Genomic DNA, 18,002 nt, shown 5'->3' on the forward strand with positions numbered 1-18,002 from the left:
GGTTATATATTTAATTATGGATTTCCATAAAGTGGCTTATAAGAATATCAAGGAAACATTTAGTAGTTTTCTTCCCAGCCTGCAGGAAAAGAAATTAACCTTGGTTTTTAGGGCAGTTTCTTTTATCTTGCTTGCTTGTCTTAAAAGACTGGAAAAAGCAGCTGAGTGCCAGCTTCCATTTGCCGGGCTTCTCTTAGAGCCAAAGACAGATAAATGCAAACTTAGGCTCTGTTCACTCACAAGCCTGATGCAGGGACAGAGCTCTTCCAAATTTAGAACTGGAAGGGGCCAGATTTAAACTGCTGGGTGAAAAATAGGGAATTAAAATTGCAAGGAAGCCTACAAGGTGGTTTCGAGGCACAGTTTTGAAACAGGGCAACTGTTGTCCAGGGTTTTCATTTCCTGCAGCTTCTGGCTGGGGAAAAATGTTCCGCAGGGAAAATAAAAGTGCAATCAAATCCGTGTGCAAAAAAGAAAAAGAAAGCATTGCGAGATTTTTGACTGAAGAAGCAAAATTTAAGGATCCAGGCAGAAGTCCTGCTGTGCTTTTTGCAGAAATGTTTGTCATGGTCTGATCCACCTTAGTTTTTTTGTAGCCCCTTTTATAAATAAAGTTAAAGTTAGTGCACAGCGCGGAAGTCGGGCCAGTTCTGTAAGCACTTGGTACGTGATTTCTGCAGATCTGCTTTACGTGCCGCCTGCTGCAGACATAACGCACTCCAAGCCAGTTGAAGGAGGAGGGGGGCGGTGGAACTACAGAATCAAGGAAAGCAGGCGCGGCCGAAGAGGCAGGGCCAAATCAGAGAAGCCTGAGAAGATGGACCCCAAAAATGTGTCCTGAAGAGAGAGAGAGAAATTTGCAAGAAACAAAAGCAGCCTCCTGTAGATGGGATGTCTGTCTGTACACTGACAGGGAGTAGGAGGAGGAGGGTTTTATTTTATTGCCTCTTCAAGGACCAATGTAGCATGTGCGCAAATGTCATTGTTTTAACATTCATAAGCGGGCCATCTGGTGGCAGAATGAAGGCGACAATGTAATCTTCCATAGAAATGCACTGAACTGAGGGAAGCGGAGGAAGGAGGGTGCTGAATTTCAACAGCATGTTTAGCGAAGCAAGAGGGAGGTGCTGTCGTCATAAATGGGGAGAATTGGCAGCTCTGTATTTGTTGGCAGCTCACAGTGTTTCTAATGGAGACCTCATGCTGTTCGTCATATAATGGCCAAGGCAAAGATGACCAATACAAATACAGTTCACGGAGAGGCAGAATAGCTGAGAAAGCACTTCATAGGCAAGCAGGTCCAGCAAGCACACGGAGGACCCAGGCTGAGGCGAGAGCTGGAAAGGCCGTCCAAAAGTAGGACGCAGGAATGGCAGGGCCTAGGAGCAGCGCAGGTGCGAGCAGAATGAAGCAGGACACTTGCACGGCACAGGGACACTAGTGTTGGTTCCAAGAATGTGGTGTGGTACCTGCAGGAAGTTAATGAGGAAGATGTTAAATGCTGCAACCTGTCGGGACTGGTTCGGTCAGTGTGCAGTGGGGGTGGATGTAGTGCAGACATGAAAAGCAGTGTGAGCCTCCTCGAACGGTGTTTCTCAAACTAATCCCCTAGCTCAGGGGTGGCCAACTCTGGTCCTCAAGAGCCAAAATCAAGTCTTGGGTTTCAGGATGTCCCTAATGAATATGCATGAGATGGATTTGCCTGCCCTGCCTCCATTATTTGTAAACCTATCTCATGCATATACACTGTGGATATCCTGAAAGCCAGAAATGGCTAGGGGGTATTTGAGGGACCGACTTGAGAAACACTGTCCTGGACGACATTCAGCAGAAGATGATAGAATGGCTCTTTGGACAAGCGCTCAGGCCATGGGAAAGTGCAGAATATCTGTTCAGCACTGGCTAACCCTGACCCACCAAGGCTTTCATATAAGCATTCCTTCCTTTGAGCAAATATATGACCCGGTTCATATGCAGTATCAGAGTCACTTGTGGAAATCATGCCTCCATGAACACTTTGTATAGTACGTATCACCTATGTTGGGCCTGAAATGTAATTAGCATGCCTTGGTTGAGTGCTGTTATCCTGATGGTTAAATGGGAGGAAAGAGAGAGAGAATACAAAGGAATGCCCTCCCCCCCCCCCCCCAAGGTAGTTATGAATGAAGGCTTATGATGCCAAAGCCCCAAAAGGTGCAGGAGGAAACTGCTAGGACAGTGGTTTCCAGACTTGTCCCGGGGAATACCCAGCCAGTTGGGTTTTCGGGATATCTGCAATGAATGTGCCTGATACAACTTTCCATTATTATTCTGCCTATTTACTTTATATTTACTTTTTATATTGTATTTCCCGCCTGAGTTCTTTGTAAACCGGCATGATGTGCTTCACGAATGTCGGTAAATAAAAGTTAATAAATAAATAAATAAAATACAGAGCATGCCTGTTTTAGAAAAACCATCCTACTGGTTTACAACCAAAATAAAAAATAAATTACAGGACATTAAATAAATTCAAAGCATAAAAGCAAGAGAAACGTGAAATATATTGTAACCCGTGGTTACTCGCTGAAATGGTACTCGGACGTCCTTGTGGAATTCGTAATGTTTTGTGGTTTTATTTGCGCATGCTCCAGTTTCACTTGAGCTGCTCCTTGGAGAAGCTTGCAGCAAGCAGCACCTTCCAGCACACAGCTCCAGAGGACCCAGCTCCTTGTGGAGTCCTTGTGGGACTCCTGTTGCCAAGCCATCACGAGTAGCATGGAGTTACACCATGTTGCAACCGTCCCTTCCCGACGGCTTCACTCCGCCTACCTTTCTTTCTTTGCACCTCCTCTTGCTGTGGATGGATGCCTGGCTGCCGCGGCGTCTGCCTGTCGTCCTCTCCGGCGTCCCTGGACCGGCTTGGGCGCTGCCTCCCGCCATGCTCCACTAGTACCTTAGGGCGCGAGCACCGCACGGCCCTCACTCTTATTTCCTACTTGGCGCAAACCTCGGGCGTCCCCCTGTGATGACGTCACGCTGCCTGGATATTTAAAGCCTACATTGTTTGCTAGCCTTTGAGTTAGCAATGGGATACCTTATGGATGGGATTCGCTCTCCATACCCAGCTACTCTGCCTCCAATTCCCATTGGACTCTTAACGCTAACGGGGTACCAGCTCCTCGGGGCCTCACTTGCTTTTCAGGTCGCTATCAGGAAACCGGTACTCGCTCCTCGAGGGCCCATGTTCCCTGACTCACTGCCTGCTCCTACCTTCTCTTCTGCCTGGAAGGATTCGCTATCTTCTACACCATCTTCACCTCAGAGCTGTTCCCTGGAACCAGGCACTCGCTCCTCGAGGGCCTGCCCCCGTTCCAGCCCTAGTGCCATCTCCTACATGGACCCGCTGTGTGAGTACATTACCTTCAAGCCTCTCAGCTCTCAGGGATCAGGTACTCGCTCCTCGAGGGCCTGCTCTCCCTATCCTGAGGTTCTCCATACTGGGGCTTTGTGCATATTCCACTATACTCATTATTCTCAGTCCTTTCCACTACAGCATTGCTACCGGAGGAGTCGCTGTTTCAGCGCCTGAGGGATACTAGCCCAGCCGGGCTACTTCTACTGCTCACCACTGCCACCTCTGGTGGCTTCATCACATTGTCTAATAAAAGATCATTCTCTGTGTTTGTGTGTCCTAAGCTGAGCCTGACCTGTGGCCCCTCACGGGACTTCCCTCCGTGGGCGTGGTCAGCTGCCTCAGTGTCCAAGGGTCCACCCAAACCTCACTAATTATAACACACCAATTCCACTGATAGCGAAATCTGAGACGGATGAGCAGCATTGCCTGATGTTGACTATTCAGTTGCATTAGATAGCAATAACTGCTGATGTGCTGACGGTTTGGAATTTCACTGAACGCAATGTGCTACCTCAGAACCTGCGCTTTCTATGCTAAATGCATGCAAGAAAATAAACGAGACCGTTGAACTCAAAGTGAGTGAATCCCATGGTTTTGGGAGTTGCATAAGAACATGGAGGGTGAAAGCACTGGGGAATAAGCACCCAAAACCTACCCCCTTGGAAAAACTCTGCTGATTTTGAGAGAGAGTGTGGCAGCAGGTTACAACAGCATCATAGAAAACGCCAACTTAAACATACAGGGGTAGATTTTAAAAAGATGCGCGCGCAGGTCCATGTGCGCGTGCTACCCGGCACGCACATATGGACGCACGATTTTATAAGATGCGCGCACTGGTGCGCGCATTTATAAAATCAGAGGCAGTGCGCGCGGGGGGGGGGGGGGGGGGGGGGGGGGGTGTCATTTTTTCTACATTTGCACGGCAACGCATCGGGGCCTTCCCCAGTTCCCGCCCAGTCCGCTCCAATTTAGGTTGTATTACCTTTTATTTTGCAAGTTACTTCAGGGCCCGACCCGAAGTAACTTGCGTGCGCCGGCCCGGAATGACGTTGTCCCGGCCCGCTCCGCCCGCCCCACCTGGACCTCACCCCCTTTTAAGGCCCCGGCACTTACATGCGTCCCGGGGTTTACATGCGTGGCTGGGCCCATTTGCAAATGGGCCCGGCGCGCGTAAGTCTCGGCCACGCGCATGAACCCCGGGACTTATGCACACCAGGGTTTTGAAATCCAGCCTACAGTATCAAACTTCAAAGCGGGCTAAAACAGAAAGAAATACAAATAAGACCAGTTCCTAGTCTTCGCTGAATACTTGCTCAAATAGCCAGGCCTTAACAGATTTGTGAAACTTCAAACTACTTTCTCTTGCAAATTCATTGGAGATATCCTGAAAACCTGACTGGCTGGAGTCTTGCCATGATGGGTTTGGGAACCGCTGTGTTAGGACCACTGCCTTCTGCACCTCACAAAAGAAAAAACTCAGGCATCGAGTGACAACTGAAACTCCTGTTACTTAAATCCATAGAGCTGTAATACTTTGTTAATTCCTCTTCATGAGTTTACGTGCATTCGTTACACCAATGAGCACGACAGGCAAAACGCATACTGAAGCTGCGTTTCCCGTCTATGTAATCTGGCCTTATTGGCTGACCAAGGTCTACGTCCTTCACATAGTGAGCCTTTTTAATACTCCCCCCCCCCCCCCCCCCCCCCACCCACCGCCCCTGCCTTCAGTATTGCTAAAGTTAGGCAAGTGCATCTGAGGTTACTGCGCCATCCCTCCAGCCCTGCGTAAACGATGGAGAACGCTTGCTTTCACACACCCCCTCCGGCCATGAGATATTTTGTGCGGAAGCTCAGTGCCTCACCTTGCAGTGTTCTTGTGAGCCGGCAAAATGTGATGCATTAGGAGAAAACTGCAGCTGTCTAGCCTTAAATTAAAAAAAACAAAAAAAACCCTGGCGAGAAATGCATTCATTTTCAGCTGTGTTTAGCATCTCATCACAACATATGGAATGGGTGATTAGTGACTGGGCTAAAAGGAGGATTTAAAGCAGCAGTTGGTGTGAAAGTAGGCTCATATATCTTCTCACAGCTATTGAGGGAGGTCAGCTCCTGTGTGAGTAAGCGCTGCAGGGTCGCCTCCCGCGCCACCTTGGGGAATGGGGGTGGGCCTGGGCCTGATCCAAGAGCAGCCCAGAACTGTTGAACGTTTTGCTGCAGGCCGAGAGAACAGCCGGGAGATGGAAGCAGACAGAAAAACCTACGTGAGACCTAAGGCATCCTTGTGTGGGTTTTCAGAATGAAAAGAAAATTAGCTTTTGGCTTGACAAGTGTACAGCAGACAGCACCGCCTGTTAACGCTTTGCAGGAGCAGGCCAAGGAGGGATGAAAACAGCAGCTGTTTGAAAATGGGAGCCCATTAAGAGAGTTATCAGGGACTAAAGGCAAAAGTGTTTCTGAAAAAGGTGTTGACATGGCATTTTATTTTTTTTTTTAATCTGATGATTATTGTTTCCTTGAATGCAGAATGCGGCACTCCAGAATCCCGAGTTCATGCAATCCACTACTTGGTTTATAAACTTCCGGAGAAGAACAGGGAGATGCTGGACATTCTGGTGAAGCATTTATCGAAGTAAGCACCCAAGCTTCTCTGACCCTTTCTTCAAGAAAATATCTGCAAATAAACCGGCTCTAGGCTGGCCTGGTGGCTTCGCGGCAGAGCTCTGCATTGCTCTGTGGGAGGCCTGGGTTCCATTCCCAGGCCTGGCTTCTGCTCCCTGGGCCAGCTGGGAATGGGAATGCTCTGGAGGCAGCTCTCACGGTCCACGGGGTGAGGGAGTCTCCACTATTATACAGATGGTGATACTTATTGGTTGGTCTTAGGCGCATGTGTGTACCGGCTCTGAAGAGAATTGCAGCCTATGGCCCCCGTCCAAGGCCTATCCCTGCAATAAGGGAGTTATAAAATAGAGGTAAAACCCCAGGTACTTGTGAATGAAATCTCCTGGTATCCTTCCATGTCAAACACATTTTACACATAAGTTACTGTTAAACTGTAAACCGATGTGATATCTTTGATGATTGTCGGTATATAAAAACCAATAAATAAAATAAATCCTAAGCCAATTCTTGTTGAGCTGGAAGCCCAAAGGAGCAGGAGTAAACTGCTCCCCCCAATACCCCTCCCTCCAAAATAAATAAATTTGCCTGTTTGTTGCGCAATGTTTTGGAATGGTACTTGTCAAGTTATATCACATTTATATGCTACCTTCAATGAGCAAAGGTTTGATTCAAAGAGGTTTACATCAAAACAATACAATAATCAGATGCATCATAAAAACAATCTCACATCAAAAAAATATAATAATTCATCAAAAGAATACACCCCTTAATATGAATACATGAATAAATACAATATATTAGTAATCTAGAATCATGGGTAAGTGTCACTCTGTACAGAATAAATATAGTTTTCAGTTGTTGGGACCTGTTTTAAGTTGTTGCCTTACCATTTCTTGATATGAAATTCCATTGGCTTCAGTAGCTGCATTGTTTTCCTATGACTCTTTATTTTGTTGACCGTACACACAGGATGGCAGTTATTCAAACGTCAGACAATATTGCTGGCAATTAATATTATATTATTATATTACAACAAGCTTTTATAATCTAAAAATCTGTCTGAACATTTATTTTACCCATATGTGAGGATGACCAAGCAATGTCTTCTGGGCTGGAGCAGAAAACCACACTGACTTCAGCCTTTTCTAATGCAATTTCAAGTTTTATTAACCTACACAGCAAATTTACATCTCAGTAGATTGCCTACCTTTGCAATATATTCACACACCACTTCAGAGAGGGTCAGGAGCTCCTGGAGACAAAGGGAGGAAGGGGTGGGGCCTTTCAGCAGGGTCCCACCCACTGAGCTCTCTCCCTCTATGGGATTTAAGGTGGACCAAGCTAAATGCCTGGTCCTGCACAGGTTTAAAAGGGGAAAATAGGGTCACTCCATCACACCATAGGTAAATATATTAAGGTCGATCTTGATAGGGTTTCTATGAGTAATTATTTGAGTAACCTGCACAGAGCTTGATGTTCAAATATTCCCGCCCACCCCCTGCTGACTGCATACATTTTGTGCGCACAAAATTTATCAGGAGAGAAAGGGGCGTCGTTAGATGTGTTCCGGAGGTAGGGCTAAACTTTTGCTGGTTAGCATACGTTCTGAGCACTCTGTGGCTAAAGTTACGCCGAGGTTTGGCTGGAAAAATAGCTGCCCTAACTTTAGCCACATATACTTAGCGGCTGACTTATCCAGATAGAAATTACATGTGGGGCTTTAACCGGATAAATTTGCCTCTCAGCTTTCTGAATATTGACTTTATTAAGTACATCTCAACTTTTTATTTTTAGTTTAGTTTATTTGATATAGGGGTAGATTTTATAATGTGTCCCTTTTTTTTTTTTTGGTTGTACAACTTACTTCAACTGAAGTAAGTTGTGCGTACCGGCCAGCTGCCAGCGCATGAGTCTTCGGGACAGCGTTCAGTGGTGCTGGCCAGCTCCTTTGAGGAGGCCCCAGCACCTGTGCGCGCATCGAACTTTACACGTGTGGCTGGGCCCCTTCGAAAACTCGTTCGGCGAGCAAAGCCTGGTCACGTGTGTAGGGCTTTTAAAATCCGGGCGATAATGCCTTACTAAATATAACAAGTCAATGTACAATGAAAATACAATAAAACATCAAATAACAATATAACATAATATAATAGCAAAATATCAAAGTTAATTAAAATGAAAATGATAAAAAAGCAACATACAAGAGCAAATAGCTACAGAAGTATTCATCACTAAAATGAACCTAATCTAGTCAGCAATCAACAGCCAAATTAGCTAACACAATCACTATAAATTATCCTAGATCAGTTCTTTCATATTATCATTGTCTAATTAATAAGTATTTAACATACTTAACATGCATATGCAGAACTTAATAAAATGAAAGCAAACAGATAAAACAAAAGGCAGTAAACTTAAAATAAGTCTGCAGTGATAGAAATCTCAAGCCTTTACCAAGATCATGCTTCTGGTATTGAAGTGATCCCACCTGTCCTCGTCTGGATATTGTTATTAACTCAGTATAAGTTGTTGTTTTCTGTATTACTGTACCCGTGATGCCAATCCATGTTCCTATCATGATGGATGGGTTGCCAGCTTCTTCCCTGCTTCTATCGTAATTTCCAGCACACCCCTTTCGGATGCGACATCACGGAGTACACACTGAGGAGGGCGCTCTCATCCTTCCGGAGCCCTTGGGTCATAACCTTGGGGGTCATCTTCGATGCCTTCTCTTTCTTTCTCTTTGCACTGCTAGAACCCTGCTAAAGCACTTTGCTTCTTCCTCTAACATTGCTAAAAATCCATCCTTTTCTTTCTGTGGATGCTCTCACCTCCCACTTAGACTTCTGCAGCTTGCCCTTCCCATTGAGCCATCTTTCTCCAGTGCAATCTGTTTAAAATTCAGCTGCACAATTTTTCTTCAGCATCACTATGAGCAATGTGTAATACCTCTTTGAAGTTGCTACTTTTGCGTACAGTTCAAGCTTCTCTTAGTCACCTACAAATGCATTCAGTCTGCAGCTCCTCATAACCTATTTTCACTTCTTTCTCACTATGCTCTTCCTTTTGAATTTCATTCATCGGGCAAGTTGCTCGTCTGTGCCCTTCTCCTCCACTGCCGACTCCCAACTCCATGCTTTCTACCTTGCTTTACCATATGCATGAAATAGTCCAGAGTATAGACTCACCTCTTTGAGGATGCTTTTAAATCCTAAATACTTTTCTACAATAAAAACACTTTCCACAGACTCTTGTGTCATGAATATTTGTCTTGACTAGTTTAGAGACTGTGCTTTATGTGAATCTTTACAGCACTGCATATGTCTAGTAGTGCTCTTAAAATGGTAAGTAGTAGTAAGTGGAGTACACAGTACCAGACAGCGAATCATTGCATGCCTGTGCATGGTGTGTGTTCACATGCTTGTGCAGGTATATGCATACTCCATGTGTGTGTGTGTGTTTACGCACATGAATGTGAAAAAGTGCACTGTACGTACCCGGATCAGTCCAGACTCCTGGTTATGCCCCCCCCCCCCCCCCCTCTACCAGATGGAGACAGAGAAGTTCTCTCCGCCTTATATAGGATGGTGCCACCTACAGTCCGGCAGTATTTCTCTGTCTCCAGCAGATGGTGGAGGTGCAAAACCTACAGTCTGGTCTGTGTGTTAGTTTTTAGTTTAGGAGTTAGTCAGAATTAGCTTGTAGTTGTTTCTTTCTGATTTAGGAAATTTTGCTTTAAATTTTGTGCTTTAAAAAGCACAAAAGGAGAACATCTTTGAGAGCAGTGTGATCTTCAGCCTCCCAGGGGGTCGTGAGGCTCTGTGAGGGCCATCCCCCACTGGTATTGCGGCAGCTGCAAGCCAGGGTTGAAGGCCCTATTTTTCTTCTTTGGCAACTTGGGTGTGATACCGGGGAGCCCGGTTCACTCCACCCTGAAGGATCAGCACTTGGACCACTGCCGGGCAAGTTTTAAAGAAAAAAAAAAAAATCTTTTAGTTTACTTTAGTTTTCGGCAACACAGCGGCTCTCTCTCTCTCCTCTCTGTTTTTGCCGAGTTTTGCTGCGGGGATGCCCAATTTTGCAAGTTTTTTTGTGTTGGGTGCTTTTCCCTTTTCCTCCGATGCCGTGGGCTGCCTCGTGCCGCGTGTGCCTCTCTCGGGAGGGCTTGTGCTCGGGGTGTCTGCCGGGGGGGGGGGGGGGAGGGGAAGGGATCCTCAGGAGCTGCAAACAGGAAAAATATGGTTAAAAATAACTCTGCCCAAGCTTCTTCAGGTAAAGCTGGTGTTGGTCAGGCTGGGGGTGACCCGTTCCCGCTCAGCGCGGGAACGGAGGCCATTTTGCAGACATTCAGGTCTGCTACTCAGGCAGCCATGGGGGAGTTGATTTTACCACCTCTTCTTTCTCCTCAGCAAAGGTTTCCCGGGGAAAGGGAACCTGTACAGCCTGATTCCCCTGCAACGGAGGATAGCCCCGAGGGGGCTTCAGACTCCTCCTCCTCCTCTTTTTCTTCGGAGTTTGTTTTATTGCTCCATAAAGCTTTTAAAGCGAGGAAGGCAGGGAAGTTACAGCCCGGTGGAAAGTTTGTCTCTTTGGGTTCCAAGCCTCTGCCTAAGAAACGGTCCCGGTCTAAGGGGGCTTCAGGGCCAGCTAAATCTAAATGCCCCCTCCATACTGCGGTTCCTCAGTCTGATACCGAAACGGATACTTCTGGGCAGGATATGGACCCAGGGGACCCGGATCTTCTGTCCAAGCCCCCGCAGGGGGTGAATGGGGACCCTTGATCTACAGCACCAGGGGACGGTCACAGGTTCTCAGGTTGCGGAAGGAGATGACCCTAAGGTAGTCTGCCTCTTTCGGAAGGAGGAGCTGGAGCCACTTATCCATTCTATTCTGGCTGAGTTGGGCATTGAAGATCCACCTGAGGAGTCCAAATTGGGGGTTACGGATCCTGTGTTGGGCCTGAGAGGTCCGGCTACCGCCTTTCCTTCTCATTTCTCGGCCACGGATTTATTGTTCCGGGAATGGGATGCCCCGGATCTGGGCTTGAAGGTGAGTAAAGCCATGGATAAGCTTTCTCCTCTGCCGGAGGAGGCTTTGGACCTGCTGCGAGAGCCCAAGGTGGATGCTGCGGTGTCCGCAGTTACCAAAAAGATCACAATCCAGGGTTACAGGGGCGACATCACTCAAGGACCAGCAGGACAGAAAGTTGGAGGTACAGCCTAAGAGAAATTTTTGAGGTTTCAGCACTGGGTGTTCGGGCGGCCATGTGCAGCAACTTTGCATTACGAGCGGGTCTCCGCTGGGTGCAGCACTGACAAGTTAACGCTGGTTTCTCGGATGAGGAGGCTGCTCAAGCAGGCCATCTGGGAGCCTCAGTGGCCTACTGTGCTGATGCTGCGGACGTCGGCGAGATCCTTGGTGTCGGCAGTCTCAGCTCGTAGACTCCTATGGTTACGAAACTGGTCGATGGACGTGTCCTCCAAGGCGCAGCTGGGATCTTTGCCCTTCAAGGGAAAATTGCTTTTTGGAAAGGATTTGGAGGATATGATCCACTCTCTGGGAGAAAATAAGGTTCATCAGTTACTGGAGAACAGACCTCGATCATGAGGTGCCTTTTCCTCCCGGGCCAGATTCAGAGGGAATTGGCGTTTGCGTCCAGCTAGAGCGCCTAGTTCTTCCTTTCGTCAAGCACCGGCAAGGTAAGAGTCCTGGTCCCAGTCCTTTCGTGGCCAAAGATTCAGCAAAGTGAGTACCGCCCAGGCTTTGTCGGGGGCCAAGTCTTCACAATGAAGGGGCGCCAGTCCATTCCTCGGTGCCTGCGGTAGGGGGCAGACTATCCCTATTTTTCGAGGAATGGACCAAGGTGACAACAGACCAGTGGGTGCTCACCGTGATAAGATAAGGCTACACTTTAGATTTTGCATGGCGCCCTCGGGCCCGGTTTCTTGTCTCTCCCTGCAGGTACGCCACCAAACAAAAAGCAGTTCGAGACACCTTGCAGAAACTGCTACAGCTGGGAGCCATCGTCCCAGTGCCGGTGGAGGCAAGAAGGAAGGGGCGTTAATCCATTTACTTCGTGGTGCCAAAGAAAGAAGGGTCCTTTCGGCCCATTCTGGATCTCAAAAGAGTAAACAGATGCTTCCGAGTGCCACGTTTTCACATGGAAACGCTCCGGTCCATCATTACCTCTGTGAGAAAGGGAGAGTTTCTGGCGTCCCTGGATCTCACGGAGGCTTATCTTTTGTATTGGCATCCTTCAGGATCACCAGCGGTTTCTTCGCTTTTCGGTACTGGGTCAGCACTTTCAGTTTCGGGCTCTGCCCTTCGGTCTTGCCACCACGCCCAGGACGTTCACCAAGGTGATGGTGGTGGTGGTTGTTCATCTCCGGAGGGAAGGTCTTCTGGTGCATCCCTACTTGGTTGACTGGCTGATTCGAGCGAAATCGGAGCCGCTTGCCCGGGTGGCGATTCACAGGGTGCTTCAGCTCCTTCAGTTGCTGGGCTGGGTGGTCAATCTCTCCAAGAACAGGCTCGTGTCCTTTCAATCTTTGGAATATTTGGGGCCTCTATTCGTCACTCAGCAGGGCAGAGTATTTCTTACCATAGAACGTATTTCCAAGCTACAAGATCAAGTGCGAGGCTTATTGCTCAAATGCCCTCCCAGGATCCGGGATTACTTGCAGGTTCTAGGCTCAATGACTTCAACCTTGGAACTGGTACCCTGGGGCTTTGCTTATATGCGGCCTTTGCAGCCCGCGTTGCTTTCTTTTTGGAATCCAGTCTCCGAACTGTTTCCTCTTCCTCTTACAGATGCAGCGCGGTCCAGTCTCGATTGGTGGCTGGTTGCGGATACTCTGTTCCGGGGAGTCCCCCTGGAGATGCCCGACTGGACTGTGGTCACCCTGGATGCCAGTCTCTCCGGTTGGGGGGGGGGGCGGTGTGCCGGGGAAAATCGGTACAGGGCTTATGGTCTCCCGAGGAGTCACAGTGGTCGATCAAACGTCTGGAGACTCAAGCGGTGTGGTTAGCATTGCAAGCATTTCGTCCTCTCCTCCAGGGGCGGTCTGTCAGAATTCTCTTGGACAGTGCGACCAAGGTAGCGTATATCAATTGCTAAGGAGGAACCAAGAGTCGTCAGGTGGCGGTGGAAGCTTGCCAGTTGATCGGTTGGGCAGAGCAGCATTTAGTCAGCATAGCAGCGTCGCACATTGCCAGCATAGACAATGTGCAGGCAGACTTTCTCAGCAGGCACCTCCTAGATCCCGGGGAATGGGAGTTGGCGGATACAGCCTTTCAGCTTATATGCAAGGTGTGGGGCATGCCCAGCATGGATCTCATGGCGATGTTTCAAAATACCAAAGCCCTGCGGTTCTACAGCCGTCACAGAGAGACAGGAGCAGAAGGGGTGGATGCTCTGGTGCTACCCTGGCCCACCGAGGTCCTGCTGTACGTATTCCCGCCTTGGCCATTGATTGGCAAGGTGCTCAGACGAATAGAGATTCACCCGACGGAGGTGATCCTGGTAGCTCTGGAATGGCCGAGACGTCCTTGGTTTGCGGACCTCCTCACTTTGGCGGTAGAGGGGCTGCTACAGTTTCCAGTTCTTCCGGACCTACTGCATCAAGGGCCGATTTGTTTGGAAGAAGTAGATCGCTTTTGTCTAGACCTTTTTTGAGAATTTCGGATTTGGAGGTTTCCTTAAGGACAGTTCCTTCCTTTCTTCCGAAAGTGGTTTCTTCTTTTCATGTCAACCAAATGGTGGAGCTTCCAGCCTTTACAGATTTGAACCGATCGGACCCCTTGTCTGGGGATTTGCGGAAGCTGGACATTCACAGAGTGTTGCTGTGCTATTTGGAGGTTACAAATGACTTTCGTGTAACGGACCATCTTTTTATGCTATGGAATGGTCCCAGACGAGGTCAAATGGCTTTCAAGACTACCATAGCTCGCTGGCTGAAGGAGGCTATCACCTCGGCCTATTTACTGCGTGGTAGGCCTCTTCCAGTTGGGCTTCATGCCCACTCTACTCGTTCACAAGCGGTGTCCTGGGCAGAGTGCCAGATGGTTTCTCCACAGGAGATTTGCAGGGTGGCTACTTGGAAATCCTTGCACACATTTGCGAAGCATTACGGACTGGATGTATAAGCGCCGGGGTCAGGAGGATTTGGAGGCGGAGTGCTGCGAGCGGGCCTCTCCGGGTCCCAGCCAGGTAAGAAAGTTCTGGTACATCCCAGGGGTCTGGACTGATCTGGGTGCTTACAGGGAAAGGAAAATTAGGTTCTTACCTGATAATTTTCGTTCCTGTAGTACCACGGATCAGTCCAGAGTCCCGCCCGTCAGAAGCATAGAAGTGAGGGAGAGTCCGCTCGGTTTTTATTATTTAGTTCGTTTTCAGATCTGCAGAAATTTGGATTGGCCGTCCTTAAGTAGTTCTTCAGGTTCAGGTTCCTGGTGGTTCAGTGAACCCGTTATTTCTTTTTTCTTGTTGATGGGTTTTTGTACATAGTTATAGTGGTTTTGAGAGCCATTCTGCTTTGACATTGAGTAATACTGCCGGACTGTAGGTGGCACCATCCTATATAAGGCGGAGTTTGTTTTGAGAACTTCTCTGTCTCCATCTGCTAGAGGGGGGGCAAAACCCAGGAGTCTGGACTGATCCATGGTACTACAGGAACGAAAATTATCAGGAAAGAAACTAATTTTCCTTTGCGTGAGTAATGTAAGTTGTGCCATGTGTCTGCTCCTATTTGATGAAAGCAATTGCATTTTTAAATTCTTTTTATAAAAACCCTAGTGGATTCAAAATTGAATTTTTAATTGCTACAGGGTGAGTGTTTCTATTTTGAAAACCTCACCCAGGATGTAGGGAGTACAGTCTTCTGTCCAGTTCTCTTCTGAATCTAGCATTCGTAGACACAGTCATTATTTTCAAGTCCCTGGCACTTAGCTAGTCATTATAACCCTGTGCATAGTTAAGAGTCAGAGATTCCAAAACAAGCACGCGGCCTGCTGTGCTTATGTATTTTGGAGACGATGGCAGAAATAAAAAATCTCTAATAATAAGCATTTTGCTAATGAAGGTGCCAGCAACCGAGGGTATTTAGGAGAGAGCGGAGCTTTGAAGCTCTGCTTTTGCTAATCCCAGCACTGGGAATGCTATAGATCTTATTGCTCTTGGCCTACTGAGCTGTGAAACAACCCTGTAAATTGCCATGTGCAGCTTCTTTGTTTTTGTTCTGTGAGTGCGAACAAGGAATATTATCAAGAGCCTTAAGTTATGTTTTGTTAAAAACTATGGACTCCCCCTCCCCGCGACCCCCTCCCTCCAAAAAAAAAAAGTTTTTCTGCCTCATAGAACCCAGCATGTTATTGTTAATAGAAACCTTATACAGAGTAAATGACCTAAATGCAGCCAAGGGGAACAGTGTGTTTTGTCTTTTGTAAGTTGCACAGCATCTTCTCCGAGAGCAAATAGCAACGAGTTTTCCCATTTCTTTTCAGTGTCTCTGAGCACGCCAAGCGAAACCTCATGACTGTGGCCAACCTGGGCGTGGTGTTTGGACCCACCTTGATGAGGCCGCAGGAGGAGACTGTGGCAGCCATCATGGATCTGAAGTTTCAAAACATTGTGGTGGAAATCCTGATAGAAAACCACGAGAAGGTAAGTGATCCTGCTTGCATCTCAGGAGCCAACCGTGTAGAAGTCTAATTTTGCTCTGCGCTGCGTTTTCTCTCTCCTTTAAATGGAATCGTGTTTTCCTTAGTACTACTACTACTTAACATTTCTATAGGTGCTACACGATCTACGCAGCACTGTACAAACTTACAGAAAGACAGTCCCTGCTCTATAGAGCTTACAATCTAATAAGACAAACATACGGGACAAGAGATTTGGGGTGTTTCATAAAGTAAGATAATGATTAAAAAGAAAAGAAAGTTAGTTAAGACTAAAACCAGACAATCAGGCATAAGATTTAAAAGCGGTTTTAAAAAGGTGGGGCTTTAGGGAGGATTTAAACGTGGCAAGAGAAGGGAGCATGACGCACCAGTTCAGGAAGACTATTCCAAGCACCCGGCACAGCCAGGTGGAAAGCACGGAGTCTGGAATTAGCAGTAGAGGAGAAGGACACAGATAGGAGTGACTTATCCGACGAGCAGAGTGCATGAGGAGAGGTAGTGAGGTGCTGCAGAGCGAAGGCATTTGTAGGTGAGAAAGAGAAGCTTGAATTGAATGCAGGAGTGGATAAGGGAGCCAAAGCAGTGACTTTAGAAGAGGGGTTATATGGGTGTAGTGACTTTGGTGAAAGATCAGTCACGCAGCTGAATTTAGGGCAGATTGCAGTGAAGAGAGATGACTTGCTGGGAGAATTGATTGAGATGTAAGAAAGTGAAGACAGCGGTGGTGAACAGCGTGTTCAAGTAGTTTGGAGGGAGAAGGGACGATAGTTGGCAGGACAGGTAGGATCCAGTGAGGGTTTTTTAAGGAGTGGTATGGCTACAGCACGTTTGAAGGCAGCAGGAACAGTAGCAGTGGAGAGTGATAGATTGAGGATGTGACAGATAGAAGAAATCTGAGAAATCCGCCTTAGCCTTCTGAAGTATTTGTCAACGCTAGAGGAAGCTACCGTTATGGAATTACATGGCAGTCCTTGCCCAGTCATTAGTGGAGCAACACAACTTTTTTGTAACTTGCCTCAGAACAAGGAATAATAGACATAACCAGAATCATGAAACGCATGGTAATTTTTTTAAGCAAAGAAGACCAAAAAAAAAAAAAAAAGTAAGCGTGGCCTAGGACAATGGGCGCTCACATGCTTTGTGACTAACCTTCATTGATCTTCTGTGCACGATCTGCTGAATTGATGTCCTTGTTGACTAATTACTACAGTAAAATTTGCTGCCAAGTTCTGAGAGCTAGGTCATTACTTGACTTGAGGCTCAGATAGATAACTTTACCGGTAAATAAACAGACTGCAAATGCAGAAAAGGAATTACAGTTAGGATGGGGACATGTTGCTCCACTGGGGGAAACGATCAGGCATCTTAGGTTTAAACTGCAGCAGTGGAGATTTAGGTGAGGCACTAAGAACTTTTTAACCCTTAAGGGTACTTGAGCCTTGGCGCAAAAGCAAGCGAGGTGGTGGAACAGAAACAGAGAAGGAGCCAGCAGATTAGGATGACTTGGGTTCACCCAGTGTTCCCATTTGCACCTACCTAACTGTTCTGCACCTGCTCCTACCTGATCACCTGGGGTTTTTTTTTCCCTCCTCCTTTGCCCCACTGCTGTGGTTTCTTTGCCAGTCTCAAGCATGCTTAAACTCTCTCACTGTTTGGGCTCAGGCATCCACCACCCTCTCGGTGGAAAGGTGGTGTCTCACATTCCTCCGTCCTCCAGTGTCATTCGGTGCCCCCCCCCCCCCCCCCCCTGTCCTTGACTCTTATATTCCATAGCAAACGGTGCCTTTGGTTCCTTACTGAGGCCTCCTGGATCTGAAAATGCTTCTATCTCCCCTTTCCCTCCTTTCTTCCAGAGAATCGGTCTTTAGATCCTTATATCTCCCTGTGTAAAGCTTGTTGGTAGTGCAGATCATGTGTGCCAAATGGAGGGTTCTAAGAGCAGGATTAGACAAACAGTTCTCTTCAGTGATGTATGCAGGAGGTGACCTCTTAAGATCTCTTCCACTCTGTTTTCATATTATTCTCTAATGATCACTGTAGATAGATATCTCATTTTTATGATATTGGTTTGCACTGCAGTGCATAAGAAGTATTTATATATTTATATATTTATTTATTTATTTGAAACATTTATATACCTCATAAAAAGTAAAAAAAAAAATACTGTAATGCGGATTACAATTTCAACATATATAATAAAAAAAAAATCTTCATAGTTACATAGTTGCCACCCTCCCTTACGAAACCCCCATTTCCTCATCATCCTGCTGCTGCTTTGCATAATATTGATGCCCAAAGCCATCCTTCA

At 47.1% G+C, this 18,002-nt stretch overlaps 1 protein-coding gene across 5 annotated transcripts in view; it reads left to right on the top strand.

Annotated features, from left to right (window-relative positions):
- The window catches only part of ARHGAP10 (Rho GTPase activating protein 10), a 626,731-nt gene that overhangs the window by 416,200 nt on the left and 192,529 nt on the right, over positions 1-18,002 (top strand). For all 5 annotated transcript variants that reach the window (XR_003857144.1, XM_029604362.1, XM_029604453.1 and 2 more), the window contains 2 exons: positions 5,924-6,029; positions 15,518-15,677. Coding sequence is in view for 4 of the 5 variants with exons in the window: in XM_029604362.1 (XP_029460222.1) it covers positions 5,924-6,029; positions 15,518-15,677 (266 nt within the window). In the remaining variant the exon portion in view is untranslated. The remainder of the gene's footprint in view (positions 1-5,923; positions 6,030-15,517; positions 15,678-18,002) is intronic.

The sequence above is a fragment of the Rhinatrema bivittatum genome, chromosome 1 (assembly GCF_901001135.1).
Source record: "Rhinatrema bivittatum chromosome 1, aRhiBiv1.1, whole genome shotgun sequence".
In the NCBI taxonomy this organism is placed as follows: Eukaryota; Metazoa; Chordata; class Amphibia; order Gymnophiona; family Rhinatrematidae; genus Rhinatrema; species Rhinatrema bivittatum.